The following is a 25,036-nucleotide window of genomic DNA, read 5'->3' as shown; positions in this document are numbered from 1 at the left end:
ACAGCAATTAGGTGTTGACGTTGGTCGAAATCTGTCCAGATGGCAGACTCCAGGCAAACTAAAATGATGTTCCTGTAAGTTTTCTATTTGATTACGATAAATTTTTGTAACTACTTTGTGGATAATAATTGACTTACCCTCCTATTACTAACTCCTCCTAATTATCAGGATACTATCTGCAAGAGGAAAATTTATTAAAACAATAAAGGAGTTCACATTTTAGTGTCTGACACAGATGACACAGCATGGAATAATGAATCACATCTGGTGCATAATTGTTTCTCATGCCAGGGATAGTGCAGGTCCAGACACTTGCATGGAAAACTGGTTGCTGTATATTTCCTTGCTTGGGAAGAAGTTCAACCTCTCCCTCCCCCCCCCCCCCCCTCTCTCTCTCTCTCTCTCTCTCTCTCTCTCTCTCTCTCTCTCTCTCTCTCTCTCTCTCTCTCTCTCCCCCCCCCCCCCCCCCCATGTTCTTGTAGGTCTGGAACACTGGTGTTTGCTGTTCTTATACTCACAAATTTGATATTTTCTTGTTCTTTCATTACCTAATGAACTGCTGCTTTTCACATTTGAAAGGCAAAAGAAATTTTCTGTTTACAAGCAACAATGAAACTTCCACAGGAGTTTCTTGCATTTCCCTGATCGTGTGGCAGCATTCCACACTCCACCATGGAATAAGCTGCCTTCTACACTACTCAGATGCTCTTGGAATGTCTGTTTCAGTAGTTTGGTAAATATCACTGTAAATGTGATTCTGTATTGGAGATCAAACACAACTAAGTGGTTGCAAGGTGGCTAGTTCACCCAGCTAAGCATCCTTGTAGGTGACCTAATTAGGGCCCACTCTTCCAGGATGACAAATCCATATTAGGATGTGGTAACTAGAATCCAGTTTACTATTCTCTTCCCATTCATTAGTACCTATGAGAGCGTAACAGCAAAATATATCAATATCTGGTGTTGACTCTGTTGCAGTGTCAAGGTTTCTATGATTCGGCCTGGGCAGAGTACATGGTTTGTGCACTGAATGCCCAACAAGAAAAAATTGAGGCAGAGCCTCTATGTCTAGAGAGTCATAAAGTGCAAACCATTAGTTTCAGTGACATATGTTCTGATGGCAACTACTTTTAATTCAAAAGTAAGTGGGTTTGGTAAGTGGTGTGTGTCAATAAACACAACAACATAGGCCCTATCACTATGAAGGTCATTCCTTTCATGCACCTTATAGCATAAATGTAAGTATCTTCTAGAACCACAAACCAAAGGGACTTCTCTGGGCAAGAATTTGTAATGCACTACTCCAGTGGCAGTGTACCACCAAGTGGTCCCTCTCCAAAATAGTAATTGCCCAAAACAATTTCACGAGACAATGAGTAGTCATACGCAAATCCAAAAGAACAACCAACAGGAAGTCAAATGTGAAGCCAAAGTAATTGTCAACAGTGTACAAATAAAACCTGAATAGCAAACTGAGAGAACAACCTAGAAAAAGCATGTCATTGTGTCCAAATAGTAATGTCAGCGACCAGAAAGCTTCAGACATATCAACACAAGTGGCCCAGGAGTGAGGCCTCACTTTCCTCTTTGTTTATATCATCAGAGGGTCTTTCCAATTCACATGTTGCTGACACTGCACTTAGTGTGTCTGAACTGAATCTGGTAACAACACTAAACCCCCCCCCCCCTCCAATAGGCACATAAGGTCAGACATAACCAGACCTGTGCCTCATTTGCCGAGGCACGGCGGGCATTGCGCGAGTAGCCTTTCCAGTGGCTCCAACGCCATCTCAATTTCTGGTGTTTCCATTCCTGTGGTGTCTTATTCATTTGCTGGCTGCTCTAGAAGAGGCTGCGTTCATTGCTGAGACACTGAGTTTGTCAGCAAGGGTAGTGTTGAAGTCAACGTCCACAAGTTGCCAGTCCTGTGCCAATTTGGTCATCAGCTGCTGACACTGTTGGTAATGATGGAGTGGGCACAGGTTGTAACAGCACGGTAGCCTGTGCAGGATGCCAACCTAGGAGCACTGACAGTCTGCAGGGCAACATGAAAACACTGTCATTGATAGTGGTGGGGCTGGACGTTCCCTGTGCCGCTTCGAGGAGTGGATATGGTTCCTGCCTGTGTTGAAGCTACAATTGGTTTCTGTGACAGAGGAGGTGCCCTAGCCCAGCCGGGATGAGCAACATTTGGTGGCCCTTGCGGCCGAAAATCGTGCCTGCTTCCAACCCTGCTCTTGACCAAATGTGCGAGCTGACGCAGCAGCAGCAGCAGCAGCAGCACTCTGTAATTAGCAAGCTGTGTGACCAGTTTAGGAGTCGGTGGGGCAGGAAGCAACAGATCAAGCACCCAGGAGTGTGTGCGGCCTGCATCTGTGCACCATCCCAGCCGGGCTTCGTTTGTTAATTGGGGTAGACCAGTAGATAGCAAAGGCCATATCAGTGGGCAGCTATGTGAATGCCTTCCTCATTTGTGCCTCGAATGTTCCAACTATCCACTCAGCTTCCAAGTTCGAGGCTGGCAGAAAGGGGTCGTGGTTGGATACTGTATTCCAATGCATTGACCGACTGCCTCTGTAGACAATAATACTGCTCCCTGAACAACATTCAGCCTATGTTTCACAGCAAGATACACTGAGATGATAAAACTCATGGGATATCTCCTAATATCAAGTTATACCTCCTTTTGCCTGGCATAGTGCAGCAACTCACCATGGGATGGACTCGACAAGTGGAAGTGCCCTGTAGAAATATTGAGCTGTAGCCGTCCACAACTGCGAAAAGTGTTGCCAGTGCAGTATTTTGTGTACGAACCGACAACTCGATTATGTCCTATAAATGTTCAATAGAATTTGCCAAATCATTTGTTTGAATTGTTAAGAATGTTCTTCAAACCAATTGAAAACAATTGTGCCCTGGTGACATGGCAGATTGTCATTGATAAAAATTTCTCCATTCAGATGAAACAGAGGACTCATTCTATTCTGTGTCAACACAGCCCACACCATTATAGAGCCACCATCAGCTTGCACAGTGCATTGTTGACAACTTGGGTCCATGGCATTGTGAGGTCTGCACCACACAGTAACCCTACCATCAGCTCTTACCAACCGAAATTGGGATTCAACTGATCAGGCCGATATGGTTATGAGCCCATGACAGGCACTGCACGCGATGCTGTTCTTTTAACAAAAGTACTTGTGTCGGTTGCCTGCTGCACTAGCACATTAATGCCAAATTTCACCGCACTGTCTTAACGGATACATTCGTCGTACGTCCCACATTGATTTCTGCAGTTATTTCACACACTGTTGCTTGTCTGCTAGCACTGGCAATTCTACGAAAACGTTGCTGCCCTCGGTTGTTAAGGAACGGCCATCGGCCACTGCATTGCCCGTGGCGAGAGGTAATTTCTGAAATCTGGTATTCTCGGCAAGTTCTTGACATTGTGGATCTCAGAATATTAAATTCCCTGATGATTTTCGAAACACAATGTCCCATGCATCTAGCTTCAACTACCATTCCATATTCAAAGTCTTAATACATGTCGTGTGGCCACAGTAATTTTGGAAACATTTCCAGATGAATCAACTGAGTACAAATGACAACTCTGCCCATGCACTGCCTTTTACACCTTGTGTATGCGATACTAATGTCATCCGTATATGTGCACTTTTTTCTCTATCTCACAACACGTCGCCTCAGTGTACAATTTCACAATGCTGGGTTTGATTCTTTCAGGAGACACACTGGCCAACCACCCTGAATCACATGAGGGTGTCCAGGATAGCAGCCACAGCTGTTTTGCAAGCAGTGACTGGGAAATCTTTCAAAGAGTGGCACAAAATCTCATCATGGGGCAAAACATCTGCTTCCAGATGGTCTAACTCAGTATTAGGCACTATGGAGAAGTGTGATAACACATCTGTGTTTGCCTGCAGTTAATAACTTTGCTGCATCGATAAGAGTGTCTTAGATACAAAAGCAATTGGTTGTGGTGTACCTCTGACACCATTGTGCGAGGGAACATATTGCGATATGTCAGTTGTAAGGGTCAGGAACTTGCCTGATATGAATGTCACTAAAGTATAGGGCTGATCATGTGTGGTTTTCAACTACAAGATGACCAAATGAATAAAATACCTTATTCCTCAAAAGTTTCAGTGGCTATGTGAGGTGAGCTGCCTGGAGAATGAGCTTTGCATAGTTGTTCACTTTCCCAGAAAAGACTGCAATTGTTGTAAGGTTTTTAGGGTCAGAAGCTTCTCAATTGCATCAACATACTCTGCCATCAGCATGACCCCTTTGCTGCTTAATGTACACCCCAAATACTGCAGACAGTGCAAAAAACTTGCATTTGTCTATTCTCTCCATTCTCCAGCAGCTGCTGAAATAATGTTTGCAACTTTTGCTTGTGCTCTTCCCTAGTTGCACCCATCACCCAAATGTCATCTAAATAGTTTACACACTTTCAAATACCATGAGTTAACTGCCCCCCCCACACACACACACATTTAGAAAATTCCTGGTGCCAAAGCGATTCCAAAAGACAACCTCCTATATTGATACATTCAAAAAGGCATCTTTGGCACCAGAATTTTGAGTCTAGAGGTAACTGCACCAAGAACTTTACTAAAACTTCCTCTGGCCAAAGGATTCTGTAAATGTTTATCTCATTTTATATGTTAATAGTGGTCTTAAAATCACCACAAATTTTGATGGAGCTGTTTACTTTCTTGAAAATGACCACTGGGGTCACCCACTGATTAGCTATGATTGGCACAATGACTCCAAAGTTGTCTATCCTGTTTAACTCTGTCTTTACTGTGTTACGCACTGCAAAAGGAACTGGCAGTGCACAGCAAAATTTAGTCACAGCGGACTGCTTGAGTGAAATAAGCACTTCAAACTCTTTGGCCTGATACAATGTTGACTGGAATAACTGCTTAGATTCTCTAACAACCATGATAAATCCTGGAATGCTACTCATCTGGATACCAGGTTCACCTCATCAAATGAAGTGAATGCCACCTAAACCAAAAATATTATTAACTTTTCCAAATTTGCGATGGGATGACACAGCAGTCAGTGATGAACATTTCGAAGAGAAACAGTCTCAGCTGCAAAACAAGCTTCATTATTTTATATTTTGCCAATAACACATTTTCAAACTGACCTACACAGAAAATACAAACTTTTATTAAAAAATAGCATGATCCCATTATAGTGAAACAGCCAAAACTGTATCTCTTCAAAATCAAAAACATTTACAGCTGATGATGAACTCACAACCATGAAAGTGATTTGACATTCCACATTATTTGTGTCCTGTCCATAATACAATTCACCCTCACAAAGGTATCTTTAGGCAGATATATGAAGCAACCTGCCACTGTGCCAGCTGCCAGAAGGGGTACCCAAACAATGATAGGCTTCCTGATTAATACAAGAAACTACAGTCCCCACTGGATCATAAAACCACTGATATCCAAATCCATCAGGAGTTTATTAGGTGGTTGGATGGGTTCTTCTGAGACTGGAGTTGAATCAAACACTAACACTGCACTGAGTGTACAGTCAAACACCAGAGCATTAGCCTGCAGTGCTCTTTCCCTGTGTAGCCACACTGCTGCTATGTGCCCTCACTTGCAACAGGCATAATATGCACTGACAAAATTTGGACACTGGTGAAGCTTGTGACAACTCAAACAGTCCAGACAAGACTTGAGCATCATTGGGGGTGAATCCAATGTTGAGGGAGAACTTTTCTTATTATCTAAAGAATGTCATCTATGTCAAGAAGCCTGGCTAGGTTGTGCCTCTTTACTATGTCCAATGAAACCTAGTGGGGAACATGAAGTGTCTCCTTGCATGGGACTTGCACCCAGAGTGTCATCAGGAGGACTAGCTTGCCGGCAAACAGTAGAGAGCAGAGCTATTCGCCAACTAACTGAAAATGCATTTTGAGCTGCTGCCAACACCTCAAATGTCTTGGTAATGTCAGCTTTAGGCTGAATCTCTTTGCTCAGTGATAATCAGACAATCACTGATTCATGAATCAGCAACAAGACCCTATAGTTCATACATTTCAAGGTGCATTTACAGATGATGACTTGCAAATCCGTTAACCAGTCGCATTGGACTGATCACTAAATTTCCTTTATTGCTTAAACTGCAATCACACTGTCACAATGCGAGACCGATGACAGAAATGATCAGCAGCAGACTGCACAGTTCAGTAAATTCAAATGCTTCAGGGTTTGTGTGCAGAGGCAGCTTTTGCACAGCTTCATAATGGCTATGACAACTGGAGGCAAAGGCTGTCCCACAGATGCTCGACCCGCACGCTGACCATCATGTTTCAGATCAGCTCCGTATTCTGTCTGATCAGTACCTGCACCTGTTCCTGCTGTAGTACTTGTTGTAACATCTGTTCCCACTGTTGTTCTCACAGCCTTACCTAAAGCTACCCAAGCTCCAGGAACTGCTGATCTATTGTTATGAGTGATTTCACATTTGAGTGTCAGCTTCGTCATCCCTCTTATAATGCACTACCCAAGCGGCAGAGTGCCACTACACACTTTCTGTCAGAAACTCTAACTGGCTAAACAAGAGCACTGGACAACAGCTGACCAAACAAGTCCTAAAAGAAAAAACTGACAGGAAGAGAAATGTGAAGCCAAAAGAATTGTTAACATTGTACAAATAAAACCTGAATAGCAAACCGAAGGAATAACCAACAATAAGCATGTCACTGTGTGCAAATAGTAACTATTCTGTCAGAGGGTCTTGCCCATTCACATGCCAACTGCAGTGAGGCCGTAAAACCGTACAATTCTGAAAGGCCAACCATGCTACATTCACTTCTGTATCAGTGTCCGAATTCTTTTAGGATACTAAACTAGACACTGCAATTCCTTCAGCAAAAGTTTTGAATCTATTCCTGTTCTGCTGAATAATGGGAGCTTTTATCTTTTCCTGTTGCTGGTTAGAGGAAGACATTACAGGAAGGCAGTAACTATCAGCTAAAATTTTCTAATGTTAGAAAATATTTTTTCTTACATCTGCAGGGTTGTGATAGATGTCTTGCCAAATAGCAGGAAGAGATCACACGAGATTAAGGTTCATCATCATGTTGATGATAAGGTCATTGGGGACAATAAAGGTGAGGAAGGCAGTCAGTTGTGTAGCTATCTGCTTTTAAAAATAAACCGTCCTGACATTTGATTTAGGGAAAGCACAATAGATCTAAATCTGCATGGCTAGACGGGAATTTGAAATACTGTCCTCCAAAGTCTTAGACCAGTGTGATAACCATTGCGACACTTTGCTTGTAAAATAGTAAGAATCTGAGTTCCTTAATTGTTATGGGAGTCAGCAAAATTAATTTGAATCATGCAGTCACAATTTGCTTTATACTCTTAACACACAAACAAAACATGCTGCAGTTTCCACTGAGGTGATATGATATGAGATGTGACTCTTGATATGAGGCAGAAGCAACCCACATCAGTGGTCTGCATGGAAATGTAGTTGAAGTGACTTTGGTTGACACTGAGGCTACAGCAATACACTGACATGTGTGTCTATTTTATGGCTCAGCACAACACAGTATGTTGGTTACTCCCTGCAACTGTGTCATAAAATAGATGGGGAGGGAAGGGTGAGAACCAAATTTCAAGTAATCAGATGCGGCTTGGAAAAAAGTTTTGTGTGAGTTAAGCCAAGCTACATGCAGCTTTCTACTTAGTTCCTCAGAAAAGCTTTTACTTTTTGTGTAAAAACTTAAAAATCACATTTCTTAGATTCGCATGTGCCCTCCACCATGCAGCCTCTGTCTGTCTCATTCGATTCTGAGGAAACTTTTGGTAAAAAATTTTATAATTGCACATCACAGCTTTACAAGGCACTATTTTTCTTTTTTGCTATTGTCCACAGTTATTTGTTACTTCAAAAATAAGTAAGCCACTGGACATATTTAGAAGGACTTGCAATAAAGAAAACAAATATGATGGCCAGTTTATGTTTGGTTTATTTAAGATCACACATTGCAGGATACAAAATTTAACTCTTACATCAAACTTGTTTTTAGCACGGGAAGGAAAGCTGTTTATCTTACCAGTCCTGAACAGATAAGTGATATATTTTGATGTTTGGCTGTGATGAGCTACAGCACACCACTCTTGATGCTATGACTGCACACCATGCAGAGTTGTGGCTTATGTTCTTCTTTTGTGTATCAAACAATGGGAGAACATTGTTTCTTTTGTATGTGCTTTATAAAGTCACTTAACACTGCATTAAGACTTATTTTCATTTTAAAACTAGAGAGAGACAATTACAAGGCCGTTGACAGAGTTAGCTATATAATTTCTGTATCAATTTTTCTAGTTTGCACTAACAGATAAATTCACAAAACATTCTGTAACAGTTTTTGTTCACGCATTGTGTTCCAGTGAGCTAGGAATGTTAAACAGGTTTCTGATTGTGATGTAACTAAAGCATACTGTGTTCTGGACGTCACCAACTTGAAGATAAATTTACTGCGAAATTATTTGAATCTGCCACAAAATTGGACGAAAGCGGAGGAAATGTGTCAGCAATAAGAAACAGAGATGCAATGGCTAATTATTTTGCAAGTGAGACTGGTAAAGTGCCTTGGCAGAATATGAGCTATCATATGCTTTTCTCTTTACATGTACAGTTTTGTTACTGTCATTGTTTCCATCTTATTTTTGGTAATTGTATATGCAAATAATAATGAAACGAACTAATCTGCTACTGATGACTCTTCCTCACACTATCCACCAATCCAATTTAGAGCAGCACTTACTGAATGTAGCTTGTTAAATGTTCCTTTTGTATTGGTGTAAGTATTAATAGTTCCAATAACATAACTGTCTAAAGTGAAAATGTAGCCTATTCATGTGATGCAAAGAAATCAGTGCAATTATTGCCTCTTATGAAAAAGTATGGAACAGATCTTTCTTCACACCTTGTAAGAAATTATAATGCAAGCTGTCACACATCTGTACTCTCCCGTTGCTTGTTGCATTGTTCCAGAGGAAAAACAAGCATCACACAAATAAGTGATGCATCTCATGACCTTTACCGCAATGTGTCATATTGCATATTGTATTGTCTTAGTGTGTGCTGACCTAACAAAATTTTTTACGATCGTGTTTCAAATATGATAATGTTAGATTTACTTTGTTTCCTTATTTCATTTCTTGCACGCCATCATAAGTCATGTAACAAACAACTTTAATTTTAGAAATCTTTTTTGTAATATTGCATGTAGAAGTACTTTCTTGTTGCCCATAAAACTATGTAGCTTGTACCAAGATAATTTTTTATCAATAATTTAATTAAATGAAATCACTAAATCCGGATTCTTTTAATGGTTGGCGGTAGACTCATTAAAAAGGGGGAAGTAGGTTTTATTTTCAAATCTTGTGAACAGAAACCCACAAGGAAACTGACCATGGTACTATGGAGGAAACACTCCTCACTTCAAATATTTTAAACAAATAATGGTGCACCTACAATCCAGGCATCTAGATGAGGATTTGAACCCTGCTCACCATTGACATTAACCATTGTGCCACAATGCTCAGGGACTTGCACGGAAGAATCCAAAAGAGGAACTGATATGACTTGAGAACAATGTACCAATGAAGACAGTCAATTGCCAAGAGGTGACTGCGATGAGGGTGAACATTACAATAAGTGTCTGAAACATCACGGAGACTTCCTCTTTAATTTTCAGATCAGATTACTGCAGTACCACTATTTTAATAGTTCAGTAGATATGCTTAATCACCTAATCAAACTTCAGATAATATACATGGAATGTCATCCAGCAATTTGTGTATGATGTTGGTTCGTGAGTGTAATTATGTTACACAAAACTGACAAAATTACAAGCATAAGCCAAATTTCACCTCTACTCACTTCTCCATAAATTTTCGAACTATATTATCTGCAGTAAATGCCTGCTTTCAAAAACTTCTGGACATAACATTATAAAATGTTACTGACACTTTGGCAATTTTGTAAAAGGCTTTTCTGTTTGTCCTCAAGCAAAATGTAAGGGTATGCTGGTAATCTGATTAATATGGCAGGATACTTAGTGTTCAAATTATTCTACTTCATATAAACTGTATTCCAAACTAAAACAGCATGAAGATCACTTCTCTATTGCAAAGAAAGGAATTTTTGTGATGAAACAAGCAAGATTAAAGAGACACTAACAAAAAGCAGAGATAAATACTTTGCACAGATGTGAAGAGAACTTGAAACACATTTGGTTGCTCTTTCAAACTTAGCTGACAGCTCCGCTTGTCAGCTTCGGTCCAAAGAATGGTGTGATTCGCTATCTATGCTAGTCTATCCTGATCAAGCCTGTTCATCTCTACATAACTACTGCAAACTGCTTCCATTTGAAGCTCCTTAACATGGTCAGGTCTGAACCCCCCCCCCCCCCCCCCACACACACACACACACACACACACACACTCTTCCTTCTGTTACAAAACAGACAATTCCTTGATGTCCTAGGATGTACCCCACTAATCCATATCTTATTGGGCCATAAATAATTTCTTCTCTAGTCATGTTGATTCAGTACCCCCCCCCCCCTCACCAGTTACTCGATCCAACTATCAAAACCTCAGCATTCCTCTGTATCATCACATTTCAAAAGCTTCCATTCTCTTCTTGTCAAAATTGTTTATCATCCATGTTTCACTTCCATACATGGCTACACACCATACAAATACTTTCAGAAAAGGCTTCCTAACTTTTAAACCTATTTTTGATATTAATAAACTTCTGTCTTCCAATAACTCTTTTCTGTTTCCAATCTGCATCTTATATCCTCCCTATTTTGGCCAGTGACAGTTGTTTTGCTGCACAACTAGCAAAACTTGCTGACTACTTTTTGTGTATCATTTCCTAATCTAATTCCCTCAATATCACCCAACTGAAGTACATTCCATTACTCTTGTTTTACTTTTGCTGATATTCATCTTTTCAAGACATTACCTATTCCATTCAACAGCTCTTCCACACCATATGCTGTCTCTAACAGAATTACAACAGCATTGATGCACCCCCAAGTTTTATTTATTTCCTTGAACTTTTGATCCCTTTTGAAAATTTCTCCTTGGCTTACTCAGTGTTCAAATTTAATAACATCAAGGAGTGGCTAGAACTGCGTCTCACTCCTTTCACAACCACAGCATCTGTTTCATTTCCTCTGGCTCCGGCAACTACAGTTTGCTTTCAGTACACATTATAGGTAAGTCATAACTCCCCCTATTTTATCCCTGTTGCCTTCAGAATTTCAAATAATGTATTCCAGTCAACAATACCAAACGCTCCCTGTAAATCTGAAAATGATACAAGTTTCCCTCAGCCAGTTTTTCCAATATTCTGTACGTACTTTGTGTCAGTGTTTTGCAACTACTATCTTCAGTAATATTCACACCTGACAGCACCTGGCCAGCTCTTATGGCCACAGATCTATGTACGTCAGTGTTTTTTCCCTTCATTCTTGCTTCAACTCTACAATCCTACAATAAGGAACATGAATCCTATCAATGCTGACACAGCTAAGAGCCTAGTATGTGTACTTAGAAAACAAGTCTCAGCAATGTGGATATTCTCAAAGAATATAGCTCCCCTCAGAACCAAGCAATAGAGCAACTTTCCATACCATTAAAAATGTAGACAATGTATGTAGGCAACAAAATATATGAATCTAGTTGTTTTTTAGTAGCAATGAAGCCAGTGTAGTTTCATGTATAATAGAGAGTGAGCTACTATTTTCCCCCAATAGGGCAGTGGTGATGCACGGGAAATACAATTCCTTAGAAGAGAATTTTAAAACTATAACCAATATCTCACATCAAAAACATAACAGTACATGTTTTAAAAACTATTTGCCTTCAACAGTAATTATTTTCTTTACTCACATTCAAAATGTTTAAAATATTTCTTTGTTCTTTTCAGTGATGCAGTTAAATGTCTTGTGTACTGTATAATAAAGAGAAAAAATTCTGAGAATGTATGTTCAGAGCACAGCATTGTATGATAGCGAGAAACATGGGCTGTAGGAAAAACAGAACAGAAGAGAGTTGAAGCATTTGGGATGTGGTGCTACAGATGAATGTTGAAATTAGGTGGAGTGATAAGGTAAGGAATGAGGAGGTTCCGCAAAGAATCAGAGAGGAAAGAAATATGTATTTGTGGAAAACGCTGACAAGAAGAAGGGACAGGATGGAAAGACATCTGCTAAGACATCAGGGAATAACTTACATGGTACTAGAGGAAGCTGTATAAGGCAAAACTGTAGAGGAATACAGAGGCTGGAATACATCCAACAAGTAATTGAGGATGGAGGTTGCAAGTGCTTCTCCGAGATGAAGAGACTGGCACAGGAGAGGAATTCATGGCGGGTTGCATCACACCAGTCAGAAGATTGATGAATCAAAAATAAAATAACAGTAATAATAATAAAAGAATAATAATAATAATAATAATAATAATAATAATAATAATAATAATAATAGCATACATGATGGAGACATTATCATTTTCAATGTAACACTGAAAAAAATGCAAATTACACAAGTAAACAGCAAAAAGCAAAAGCAGTAGGAAATATGCAGCAGATTTTATGAGTAAGAAGAATTGGAAAAGCACAAATGTTAGGAAAAACAGAGAACTGCACACACTGTACTGGTGCCACGTGTGGACTATCGGGAGTGGGGCTACACTAGACATGGTCTGTACCTCAACTGTGCTAGAAAAGGGAGGTTAGTGGAGTTAGTGAGAATATAGCAGATGGGTGTGATGTCACACTTGATCAAATACGTGTTCCCAAGGTTAGGACGATTACACATTTTCTCGGATAAACCATGACAATGGTTTCCCCTTCCTTAAATTATCTCAACCAGTTTATAGAGATTTCTTCATTGTGTGCACAGAAGGTAGAATGTACCCCAGTGGAGTGCACAGATACCACAAACATTTGCTCAGAATTATAGTCCACTAAAACTAATGTACACCATCCTGAAGTTTAATTACAATCTTTGAACAGTGTCATGGTATACATTACAGATTACAGATTACTTGTCTAGAGATGATGAGTTACACCATACACTGAGCTGACAAAAGTCATGGGATACCTCCTAACATTGTGTCGGACTTATTTTTGCCATGAATAATGCAGCAATTCTATGTGGCATAGTCTCAACAAGTCTTTGGAAGCCCTCTGCAGAAATATTGAGCCATGCTACTCCTATACGCATCCATAATTGCAAAAGTCTTGATGGTGTAGGATTTTGTGCATGAACTGACCTCTCAATTATGTCATATAAATATTTGACAGGTGCCAAATCATTCGCTTGGATTTTCCAGAATGGTTTGAAGAACAATTGCAAACAATTGTGGCCTGGCAGCATGATGCATTGTCATTGATAAAAGTTCCATTGTCGTATGGAAAAATGAAGTCCGCGAATGGCTGCAAATGGTCTCAAAGTGGCCGAACATAACCATTTTCAGTCGAGATCGGTTCATTTGGACCAGATGACCCAGTCTATTCCATGCAAACAAAGCCTACACCGCCATGGAGCCAACACCAGCTTGCACAGTGCCTTGTCGACGACTTGGGTCCAAAGATTCGTGAGGTCTGAGCCAAACTCAAATCCTACTTTCAGCTCTTACCAACTGTAATTGGGACTCACCTGACCAGGTCATGGTTTTCCAGTCATGTAGGAGCCAACTGATATGGTACGAGCCCAGGAGAGGTGCTGCAGGCAATGCCATGATGCTAGCAAAAGTACTTGCGTCAATCCTATGGTGCCATAGCCCATTAACAGCAAATTTTGCCACACTGTCCTAACAGATATGTTGTCATACAAGTTATGTCCAACGTTGATTTCTGTGATTATTTCATGCAGTGTTGCTTGCCTGTTACTACTGACAATTCTACACAAATGCCACTGCTCTCGGTTGTTAAGTGAAGGCCGTTGGCCACTGTGTTGTCCGTGGTGAGAGGTAATGCCTGAAATTTGGTATTGTCATCACACTTGTGACATTGTGGATCTCAGAATAATGAATTTCTTAATGAATTCCAAAATGGAATGTACCATGCATCTAGCTCCAATTACCATTCCACAGTCAGTCTGTTAATTCCCGCTGTGCGGTTGTAATCACATCAGAAACCTATGCATCTGAATCACCTGAGTACAAATGACAGCTCTGCCAATCCACTGCCCTTTTATACCTTGTGTACACAATACTACCACCATCTGTATATGTGCATATCGCTGTCCCATTACTTTTGTCACCTGGAAATAATATCAACCATCACAACTAATGTAATAATATTTTGAGATATGAATATTAACATGGGTGTTAATGGTGAAATTAGTAATAACTTCTTAAACATTTTGAGCAGTTTTGGGGTTGCGCGAATGGTACACACAACACCTAGAATATCAGAATGTTCAGCACTGGTCTTAGATCACATGCTTACAGATACAGACAGGGAAAATTGTAAGTATTTGTATGAAATCTCGATCTTTTTTGTAACTACTGTTAGATAATAAAGCAACAGACAGGCTTGGCAAAACCCGCAAAACTGCAGGCTAACAGAAGAATCCTCTCAGAGTGTAAATTACATGCTTGTTCCCTGGAATTGGCAAATCAAACCTGGGAGACAGTGAGAATGGAAAACAGTGGACGAGATGTGATCAAAAAGTAATGGGAATTTTTTTAATTTCGTGGGCTTTAAACATTCAATTTTCAAATTTTTTATCTTGTTGGTACACATGTTTCTGATGTATGTTGGTATTTTCAGCTGTTTCGAATTTTTAGTTTACCTCCGACAGCTGAAAATGTTATACATGTTTCTGAGTGCTTGCCAAATTTTTACTTTCGAAATAGATGGATCCAAGAATTTTTATCAAATTTTGCTTGAAAAATAGAACAGAGTGCAGCACCACATCTGAAATGTTGACTGTGGCTTTTAGCGAATCTATTATGACCAAGACAAGAGTTTACTAGCGGTATAACCATTTGAAAGAAGGTTGAGAAGACACCAAAAAAGACAACTCTCCTGGATGTCCTGGCATATCAATTACTGATGACAATCTGGAACAAGTAAAAAAAAAAAAAAAAAATTATTTCTAGAAAACTGCCGAATCACCACCAGCGAAGTTGCTCATAATGTTTGCATATCCTTTGGCTCATGCCAAGCAATTTTTTGGGGTGTTTTCAGTATGAAATGTGTAACAGCAAAGTCTGTTCCAAAAATAGTTGAATTTTGAGCAAAAACAATGTCATGTAAACATTACTCAGGAACTGCTGAAAGAGGTTGACCACTATCCACTACTTCTAATGAAGGTTATAACACATGATGAATCATCTGTACACGGGTAAGGCATCAAAACCAAGGCCCAGTTGTCCCAATGGAAACTGCTTAAAAAATTGAAGTTCGATCACACATAATGGTTCTTCTCACTGTTTTCTTCAATTGCAATGGAATAGTGCATCATAAGTTCCTGCCTTACGGTTGTACAGCCAATAAGTAATACTGCCTGGAAGTTGTGTGCTGTTTGCGTGAAGCAATCTGAGGAAATTGACTAAAAGTGTGATGAAACTACTTGTGAAAATTACATCTCCCCCTCATGCCTCAATGCTTGCTCATGATTTTTTGGCAAAAAATAAAACCGTTATGTTGCCTCAGCCATCATACTCACCGAACATGCCCCCCCCCCCCCCCCCCTGCAAATTCTTTCTGTTCCAGAGGCTGAAGAGAAGCATGAAAGGACATTGTTTTGCCACCATTGATGAGACAACAACAGAAAGGAGCTGAACACCGCAACGAAAAATGAGTTCCTGAGGTGCTTCCAGGATTGGAAAAAACACTGGCACATTTGTTTTATATCTGAGGGGGATTACTTTGAATGGGACAAAGCTGGTGTTGATGGTGACGAGCAATTACAGAATCTTTAAGAAAAACAAAAATTACCATGTGACAAATAAGCACAGAATCTTTAAGCAAAGCAAAAGTTTCCATTACTTTTTGATCAAACATTGTAGATGCTAAGTTCTCTAGATTCTGTACATTGTTTAAATTAGTTTTTGAGGAGGTATTTCCAAACCACCTCTACAAAACACCCAAAGAAAATAGATGGATAACTATGGATATCAGAAAGTCCTCACAGAAACTTAATTTTGTTAGTTCTTTACAAAAGGTTTGCACTAATTCACAGTTCCTAGAATACTATCACAGGTATAAAAAATACAGAGATACTGCTTGTTGAAAAAAAAATATATCATTCACTGACAAAGTACTGCATAATGCAGAAAATAGATGCAAAGCAGTGCAGGTTATCCTAAAACAAGAAGCTGTAAAGGGCAGATACGAACATAATAACATGCAAATCAAAAACTAGGGTATAATAACAGAAAGTCCCTAGGAATTAGAAAATTTTGTAAATGATTATTTCTTTGGTATTGCGGAGAAGCTGCAGAAAAACAAATCTTACTACAACACATGTAGTGTCCACAATGTATGACACAGCAAGCACAATAATGTTTCCCACAACAAATCTTGAAGTAAGGAAGACAATACAGAAATTACAAAGTAAGAAGTCAGCAGGTACAGATAGAGTCCAGTCCCTGCTGACACAGTTTTTCAGGTGGACGGAGGGCATGGCAGGAAGACAAACATGGAGCACAGTGGCCCTGGAGTCAGTTTTCTGAACAAACTGAAGTTAGCTCAAGGGGCATAGCAGCATCTTCATGGTCCAGAAGTCATTAAATGGCGTTCCCAGTGTGTGAGGCAATGAAGAGCAAACCAGGCAAATGGGGCAGTCAAGCTATTAAGACACTGGCCTCATACTCAGGAGGATGAAGCTCACTCTGTCCAGCCATCACGATTTGAGTTTTCCGTGGTCTTCCTAAATCACTTCAGGCAAATGCTGCGATCATTCCTTCATTGAGGCCACAGTCGCCCACCGGCTCCACCCTGGTGGAGCACATCTATGTATTCTGTGTATATTTGTAGTTTGAGCTATTGGTTTTCACCATATTAACAGGACATTTCCTACATCAATGTGAGATAGTCTTTCGATGAATTACAGTTAAATAACAACACTGCCATTTTTGCCCTCTGTCCTTACATACTGTCAACCCACAGTTACTTCTAGCGTATGAAATTAGCTGATATCATATATTGGGAATAGGTTTCATGCAGTATAGTGGAAAGTGCTATTGACAAACCTGCCAACCTCTCCAAAAAGTTTTGATGTTCCCATCCAGCTACAGAGAAAAACAATGGAATGCAAGGAAAGATTTTCTCTCTCATTGACAGGATGATTTTCCATTGGAATTTTCCCTTCAAGGAGTTCGTTGCAGTATCTACAGCCTTAATGAAGTTCAAGCAATCTCTTCATTCTTTTGTACTTCTGTATCCCATTTCTTTGTGCATTGATCCTTCCTGACTGGCCTCTTTAACTTCAGCATACTCTTCATCATTACTGAATTGTGATCAGAGTCTTTATCTGTTCCTTAATACGCCTTACAATCCTATATCCAATTTCAGAATCTCTGCCTGACCATGTTTTAATCTAACGGAAATCTTCCTGTATCTCCTGGTCTCCTCCTCTTGTGATTCTTGAACAGAGTATTGGCTATTACTAGCTGAAATTTATTACAGAACTGAACTAGTTTTCTCCTCTGTCATTTCTAGTATCAAACCCATAGTCTCCCACAATCCCTTCTTCTACTCCTTCCTCCTATATTAACTTAAAAACTGACATTGTATTTCACTCACATCAATGCTGTCCAAGACTTTAAGAACAGCTTTGTTTTCTACTGGTCATTTTTGTACTATTATGTTTACGTGTAGGAACTTGTCAGTCAATGGCTGTCCACCAGGTCTGAACTGGGCATTCAAATGGAGTGTACAAGACATTTCATACCAAGCTACTGTGCAACCACAAACAATCTTTTTATTAAGTCTGAGTACAGCCAGGGAGTTCTGCACAAATGTTATTGATTATGTATTACTTATGACATCTACATTGATTTGAACATTGCACATTTTTTCGGCTGCTTTCTCTAATCACAATATGAAGTGTACTATAATTAGGCTACAAGAATATAAGCACTTAATTTTTTTTAAGGGCACTTACCTGGAATTTTGATTCAACAGGAAAACAAAATGAAAGGCCTCTAAAATTCAGAACAAACAACTGTTTTTCGGTATCCAGGACACCAGGATGCGTAGCTCCAAAAGACCTCTCGATTTGTTCAATACTCGGCAGTACTTCTGGGGAGTTGAACGTAAGGCCACTGCAACAGCCGATGGACAGTTAGACAACATGCTGCTTTCTGTATAAAATTACACAAATAGAAAACACTTACCAGTATTTTACTTTGACCAGTTTCATGTTGTAAATTTCTATTATCTGAAAAATAAAAAATAAAATATTGTACAAGTTAGTCTCTAAAACATAGTCTCAAATTCTCATTTTCGTTTAGAAATTATTCAATTAAAAACTACATTCACAGCCATACCTTCAGTCTCTGAACAATTGGGTCAAATATTAATCTTATCCCATCCTGCGGCAAGTTAATAATAAGATCTGCGCCTAAAGGGTTCTGCAAACAAAACATATATCATATAAAAAATAGCTGAAGAAGCTTTAAAATGTGAAAAAGTGTACATCGAAGTCAAATGCACTAAAAATGTAAGCTTATTAAAAGTGTTAACGATAAGTGTCTTTGGCATAAAAATAAACTATATTTTCATTCCTACAAAATTTTACTCTTGTTACTCTTGATCAAATGATTTTAACTTTTAGATCGATTTCCAGAATTTACTTTCAGATAAAAATGCCTGATATTCCATGAATATGGCAAACAAAAAAGGTTGTGTTAGATTTTACGTACCATTCCCCATCTCTTTTCCAGTGTACATATTTTCTAAGGTGTGTGACTCTGACCAAGTGCTAATGCCATAGGTTTAATTCAAGACCTTTCCACAGGGTATTCCAGGATCAAAGGACAAGACACAGTTCTTGAGGATCCATGCAAGTGATGTGATATGGGTAGTAAACTTGACTGCCCTCTTAGTACTATTCAATGTGTGCGAGAAGTCCCTGTGCACCTGTTGACTTTGTTGCACCCAATGATTCAAAAAGAGGGAAACTATTTACTCACTTCCACCACCAGTGTTGCCACATATGCACAGCAGGCAGCAAGCACATCACAACAGGCAAGAGATACACCTTCCTTTGTCACATCACATTAAAGGACATGATCCCGTGGTACCTGGAGGGGAATAAAGCTGCCAGCACAGTAACAATAAGCCAGTGTCATATTCAGTCTGCATGTGCTAGCTACCCTCTTGTTGACAACTTATGCTATGAGCTTGGACTATATGTGGTGTTTGTGTCTGGCTGGATTTCTCACAGCAATAAAATAGGCCAACTTCAAATGCAGGCATGCAGCATTCCACAGTGTTTTTTCTTTGTGTAAGTGCAATAAGCAAGGAGATTGTGTTGTCTGCCAAACTCTCAACCTGTACACAACTTGTAATTAGTAGTCTTTTACATATAAAGGGAACGAAAGCACAGTGTGACAGCAGGAGAAACCCATTCATGAAAAACAGCTGAACTTCGAGTACCATGGTCAGCAATGTATGACCACATTAAGAAAGATTTGAAAGTGACAGAATTTAGATCTGTTTTTGTGAACGAATTATCTGACAACAACAATAAGCAGGCATAACTGCTGAGATGCTCTGCAAGATGTCAAGGAGGAGATTGAGACACACAGGTGTCTGTAGAAGGCACGATATAAGGAAGAACATATTCAGTATTTCAAACTAGCTATACTTCTCTTAAATTATGACACAATATCAATGTTTTCATCTAAAAAGATCTATTCAAATCACAGTAATCCCTCATGAAATTTTCACAAATCAAACATTAGATTATAATTTGTGGAATAATCTTCAGCACACAGAAACGGGGTTTCGTTATCATAAAACAATTTCCACACACAGCCTGCCACAGGTGAAACATTTTAAGGAACAATTTTCCCAGTATAAGGTTCAGTTATTACAGCATTACAATTTGAATGAGTCAAAGATGGCTGCAGAACTGAGAATCATGAGTGAAGAAAGCACTACATTCAAACTCTTCCCTAACAAATGGAAGCATCCATACATTCTCATTCACTGAGAACCATCAATGTGACAGTCATACACTACTGGGACAATAATTCACGAAAAAGAGGAATTGTAACTTATTAAAACAAAACAATAAAGGATAGCTCTATGAAAAGGGGTCGACAGAAGCGTCCGATCCCACGCGTCGGCTTTGACCCGTGACGTAAGGGTGTTGTTGTGTGTGACGTCATGACGGCGCGGAGTTTGGTTTGAGTGTGGCTGTCTCCAGTTCTGTTTTATCTTATTTTATTTACTTTTCTGATCTGTTCGTTCTATCTCGTGAGATTGTTTTTTTTTTTAATTTAAAAACACTTATTACTTGTTTTAATTATCTGTTTCCTCTAATTTCTGTTTTAGTTTATTATATTTATCTTTCTGATCTGTTCGTTCTATCCCGTGAGATTTTTTTTTTTTTTTAAAAAAAAAGACAAAAAACACTAATCAGCTACTGAAGCATCTTTATCTTCTATGGGTTGCAGGGGTTACGACCCCTGGGGAGGTGGGTGGGTATTCATGCATGGCTGTCTTCACTTACACGTTGTAGCTACGCAAGGCGTCTAAATTTGTTTGTATTTAGTTTGCCCCCCACCCAAAACACCCCATTTCCCGCACTTGTCCCGTTAGTGTCATTATGCTTCTTGTGGAAAGTGTGTGTGTTTGTTTTTGTTTCCGCCATATTTGTGACGTCATGGGTCAAAGCAGATGGGTGGGATCGGACGCTTCCGTATTTCCATGAAAAGACAGAAAAAAATAACAATGGAAACAACACATTTAATATTTGAGTGTGAATGGATTACTCACTGTTATTTCTAGATAGTGACATTGTTTTTCCATGACACTACCCTGGATTACCCAGTACTGCTACTATCGTCACTACCACTATAAACTATTCTGACACCATCTACTTCAGTGTGATACTTCTGGTGCAATAGGAGCCAAAGGAATGAGAAAATGATAAAGATGGGTGAAAATGGAAACCATTTACAAAATTTGCATAAGCGTTTCTTTCCAAAGCAAAAGTTTGTGCCCACTAATTTATATTTTCATCTTATTTACATGTGAAATCGGAGGCCATTAATGGCATATAATGAATTGAACACAGTTCATCTTCAAGCTCTCATGAAATGAGAATTACTCTATAGCACATCTCCAATTTACCATTATTTCTTCAGTGCACCATATGCATTTCAGTACCCCACAAACATTAGCTTGTTCTACCTTGCACCATGTCAAGTAGTTTTAAACTAATTATGCAAAGATTTCACTAATATGTTTACACATCACAGTTGTGCTATATAAGACAATTGATTGTAGGCTATATTTATGGTATTAACAGTTTTATCACTGCTGTTTGTTACTGTACTGCACCTACATCATCGCTTGCAAAATTTGTGCAGTGAATGTAAATCTTCAGTAATCATAATATAAAGAAGAAATGTACCTGGATGAAGTTTCAGTCCATTACAATAAAAGTTATAGTTAACAACTATCAACACCAAGATCGTTAGATATTCAGCACCAGCTCAGACTGGACATAGAAAGTTATCAGCTAGGCCCTTCTTTAAGGATCACCCCTACAAGACAAATATTGTCCAACTACTATGGTATACAGCTCAGTTTCACCCCCTTACAAAATTGCATGATGCTTAAATCTAACTGGCAATGAAATCTGAAATGTATTCCCTGCAATAACAGAGAATGAAAACAACAGAAGTAATGCCCACTACACATTCAGTTGAAGAAGAATACTCTGCAGATTCTCACTTTATTGTCCTGCAAACTTACGACTTGAATTATACTTCTTTTTGGATTTCAGCTGTTCATTTTCAATCTAAAAGGAGGTACTTCCAGTTCCCAGACATTAACACAAGGCAAATGATGTTTTGTAAATTCATCTTGATAATGATTCGGCAACAGACTTTCTACATCTTTTTGCAGTTACCAACTCTCTCCGACACCAGTTTCACTCTTTTCTTTTGCTTCCAGTAATGTTGTTCACCTACAGTCATTGGTCTTGTCACATGATACAGAACAGTTTCGACTATATTTACTGTTTTTTCAACCAATGAGCTTAATTTTTTCATAATTACTTTGCCTGTAATGTTTTGATGTCATTACATTCCTTCTCTCTCTCTCTCTCTGTTGTACATACTGATAAAAAGAACTTTCCTGAATAGCATGTGAACAACAGTAAAGGGTAATTGCATAAAATGACGAATAAACAGCATTGGTGCTGTTTATAGCGGGAACAAAATTCTAGAAACGAAACAATCCTCCTTTATAATTTTCTGTAGTGCATTCCATTATCTAAAGTAATACGGTAGAAAAAAAAGGAGAAAATATTTTTCTGGTATCTCCATGAACACAGTAGACTAATGCTAAACAATATGATATTGCCTGCTTACCGAATCACTGTAGAGCACCTGAACGCCTTTTATGATGCCCACCTGTGACTGAATTATTGCTACTGCTTGCGAAAAGTGCATTCCTGTGGATTGGAATGAAAAGAAAAAATTAAAATAATTATAAAAAACCACTGCATTAATTGGAATTACTTTGACTGACACTAATACTTGCCAGCTACTATCAGAAATAAAATGATTTCAGATACTACTCGCTCTGCTCTATCAAGGTTACCCCTAGTGCAACCCTCTCCAACGTAACTCTAGACAGTTTATATCGTGCTTCATATTTCTCGTCAAGTTTTTCGTATGATCAGCAGTTACAATATTTTCTATTTTCTCATGCTACCGTACTTCGTTTGATCATCTCAGAGTCTTGTTGTTGGTTCAAAACAAAAACAATATTACGCAAATAATTCACAACAAACATGGTAAAAGGCTTACCTAAAATAAATTCCCATTGTTCACACCCTAGACTTCTTTCTGGTACCAACTCAAGTACGAGCATTTCTTCAGCATGTAGCGACAGAACTTTAACTTAGGTTCCTCTTCCAGTCACACAGTGACAAACACGAATAACGCAAATTTTCTGTTTAATACGCAGCTCCTTTGTCTGCTCCCCTACGGCGCCATCTTGCTTGTTTTATACCTCAGCTGTCAAGACAGTGACGTAAGAACAGCTGGGAGATATGAAACCTACTCCTCGTTGTTTGTTTACAATCTCAGCTGATCACTGTTAGATCAAGTTTAAGCTCTGTGAGACACTGCCCATAGATGAAATATAATTCTGAACCATGCTTATGATTTGGCAATATCAACTCGTAATTAGACATGTAATAAAAAACAAATTCTGATACGACACTGCAAGTGCAGTGAACTCGGAGCGATTCGATCTTGTCTAGTCTGTGGCCTTTTGTTTAAAAAAGATTCCGTATAACTTTTAAATGGTGCAAAAGGTCAATACAAGAGTAAAGACTACAAGTGTATGAAAAAAAGGTAAATTTTGAAATAGTCTCTTAGAATTGAGAGTATTAATAATTGTTAGTGGCAGTTGTGTTGATTTATTTCGCATGCATCGTTTAGCTCTAAACTTTCTTTGTGTCAACGCGCATAAGAAAGAAAAGGCATCTCGCATCAGTTATTTCGGTGTAACAACGTACTGAGAAAGCTGATTCCTGTCTGCACTACTGGTGAACGGTACTGCGTTTTAATATCATACCAGTAACATAAGAATAATCACAGTGATAGGCGGCCATAGTAAAACTTCGTATCTGGTACCGGATGCATCCAGTAAACTTTGAAGATGAGTGTTGGCCATTGTTTTACAGGTAGAAGGTCTGGTAACAGTCTTCTTGTTACTATTTAGAGTCTCAAGCAATAGAACTTTGATAAGCGTTGCGGAATCTTAAGGTAAAATTAGTCGAGTCACATCTGTGGATAAAAATAAACTAACAGTTGGAGGTACGACAATCACCAAACGTTCCGCAGTATTATAAACAAAGGGTAGGTAGTCTGAGGAAGAGATATGATACTGAATAAACATTGACGTTAGAGATTAATACTGCAAGAAGTTGTCTAAATCGTGAGACTTGTGTAGCCGGAGGTAGAAATTGTATGGGCTGCGCTACATAGCGATATTAGTTGCTGTGAAGCTGTTAGTGAAAGGGAACCGCAGAATGGTAGAGAGAGAGACAGAAGAAAAAAGGGGAAAGACACACAAAGTCATAATGATCAGTAGATGCGTAAGTACTTTGGTCAAGTTGGAACATAAAGAGCACATTGCCCCAGAAGGAACGCCGTCGACCTTCTTGGTTCTCCGCTCTTTTCCCCTCCAGCCGTCAACTTCATCCTACATATTCAATTCCCTGTGGAAATCCTCATGGTATGCTAACCTTAACGTGAAGACAAACTTTTGCGTCTTTTTGTGTCCTTTAATAGAGTGCACTTTTCTTGTATGTTGGAAACAATGTCTAAAATGCTTTGTTTCACGTGTCTTTAACCATTACAGAGTGAAATGTTCCCTTAAGTATTTTCCGTATAAATGATATCTAGAAAGTTATTTCAGTTCGCAGTTTATGTCGTAACTTTGTCGCAATAGCAAGTGTGCAAATGCGTGGCTCCCACTAGCAGGATAGTGACGTCACGGACAAAGACAAAAACAATGTGGGTTCTTCATAGTTATTTGTGATAATATTTAAGAAAATCGAAATGCCCACCACATGTTAAATGCGCTTAGTTAGACTCTTTCTCGGTGTACATTAGCTTTCAGCCGCTGACATTGCCGTCAGATTTGAGAAGTGTGAAGTGGAAACGATACCCCAGACCATTTCGAGTACATTTGTGCACACACAAGCAATATATTATCATCTAACGCACCCTC

The 25,036-nt window shown here is 39.1% G+C and overlaps 1 protein-coding gene across 1 annotated transcript in view; it reads right to left on the bottom strand.

The window, feature by feature from the left end:
- Positions 1–23,277, bottom strand: part of LOC124802639 (PHAF1 protein CG7083) — a 141,873-nt gene extending 118,596 nt beyond the window's left edge. The window contains exons 1-5 of the mRNA XM_047263541.1: positions 23,101–23,277; positions 22,660–22,742; positions 18,598–18,681; positions 18,445–18,488; positions 18,213–18,372 (exon numbers count right to left, since the gene is read on the bottom strand). Of these exons, the coding sequence (XP_047119497.1) occupies positions 18,213–18,372; positions 18,445–18,488; positions 18,598–18,681; positions 22,660–22,742; positions 23,101–23,164 (435 nt within the window). The 5' untranslated portion in view covers positions 23,165–23,277. The remainder of the gene's footprint in view (positions 1–18,212; positions 18,373–18,444; positions 18,489–18,597; positions 18,682–22,659; positions 22,743–23,100) is intronic.
- Positions 23,278–25,036: the final 1,759 nt, after the last annotated feature.

This window comes from Schistocerca piceifrons, chromosome 6, assembly GCF_021461385.2.
Source record: "Schistocerca piceifrons isolate TAMUIC-IGC-003096 chromosome 6, iqSchPice1.1, whole genome shotgun sequence".
Lineage (NCBI taxonomy): Eukaryota > Metazoa > Arthropoda > Insecta > Orthoptera > Acrididae > Schistocerca > Schistocerca piceifrons.
This window is presented reverse-complemented; position numbering and strand designations above follow the sequence as displayed.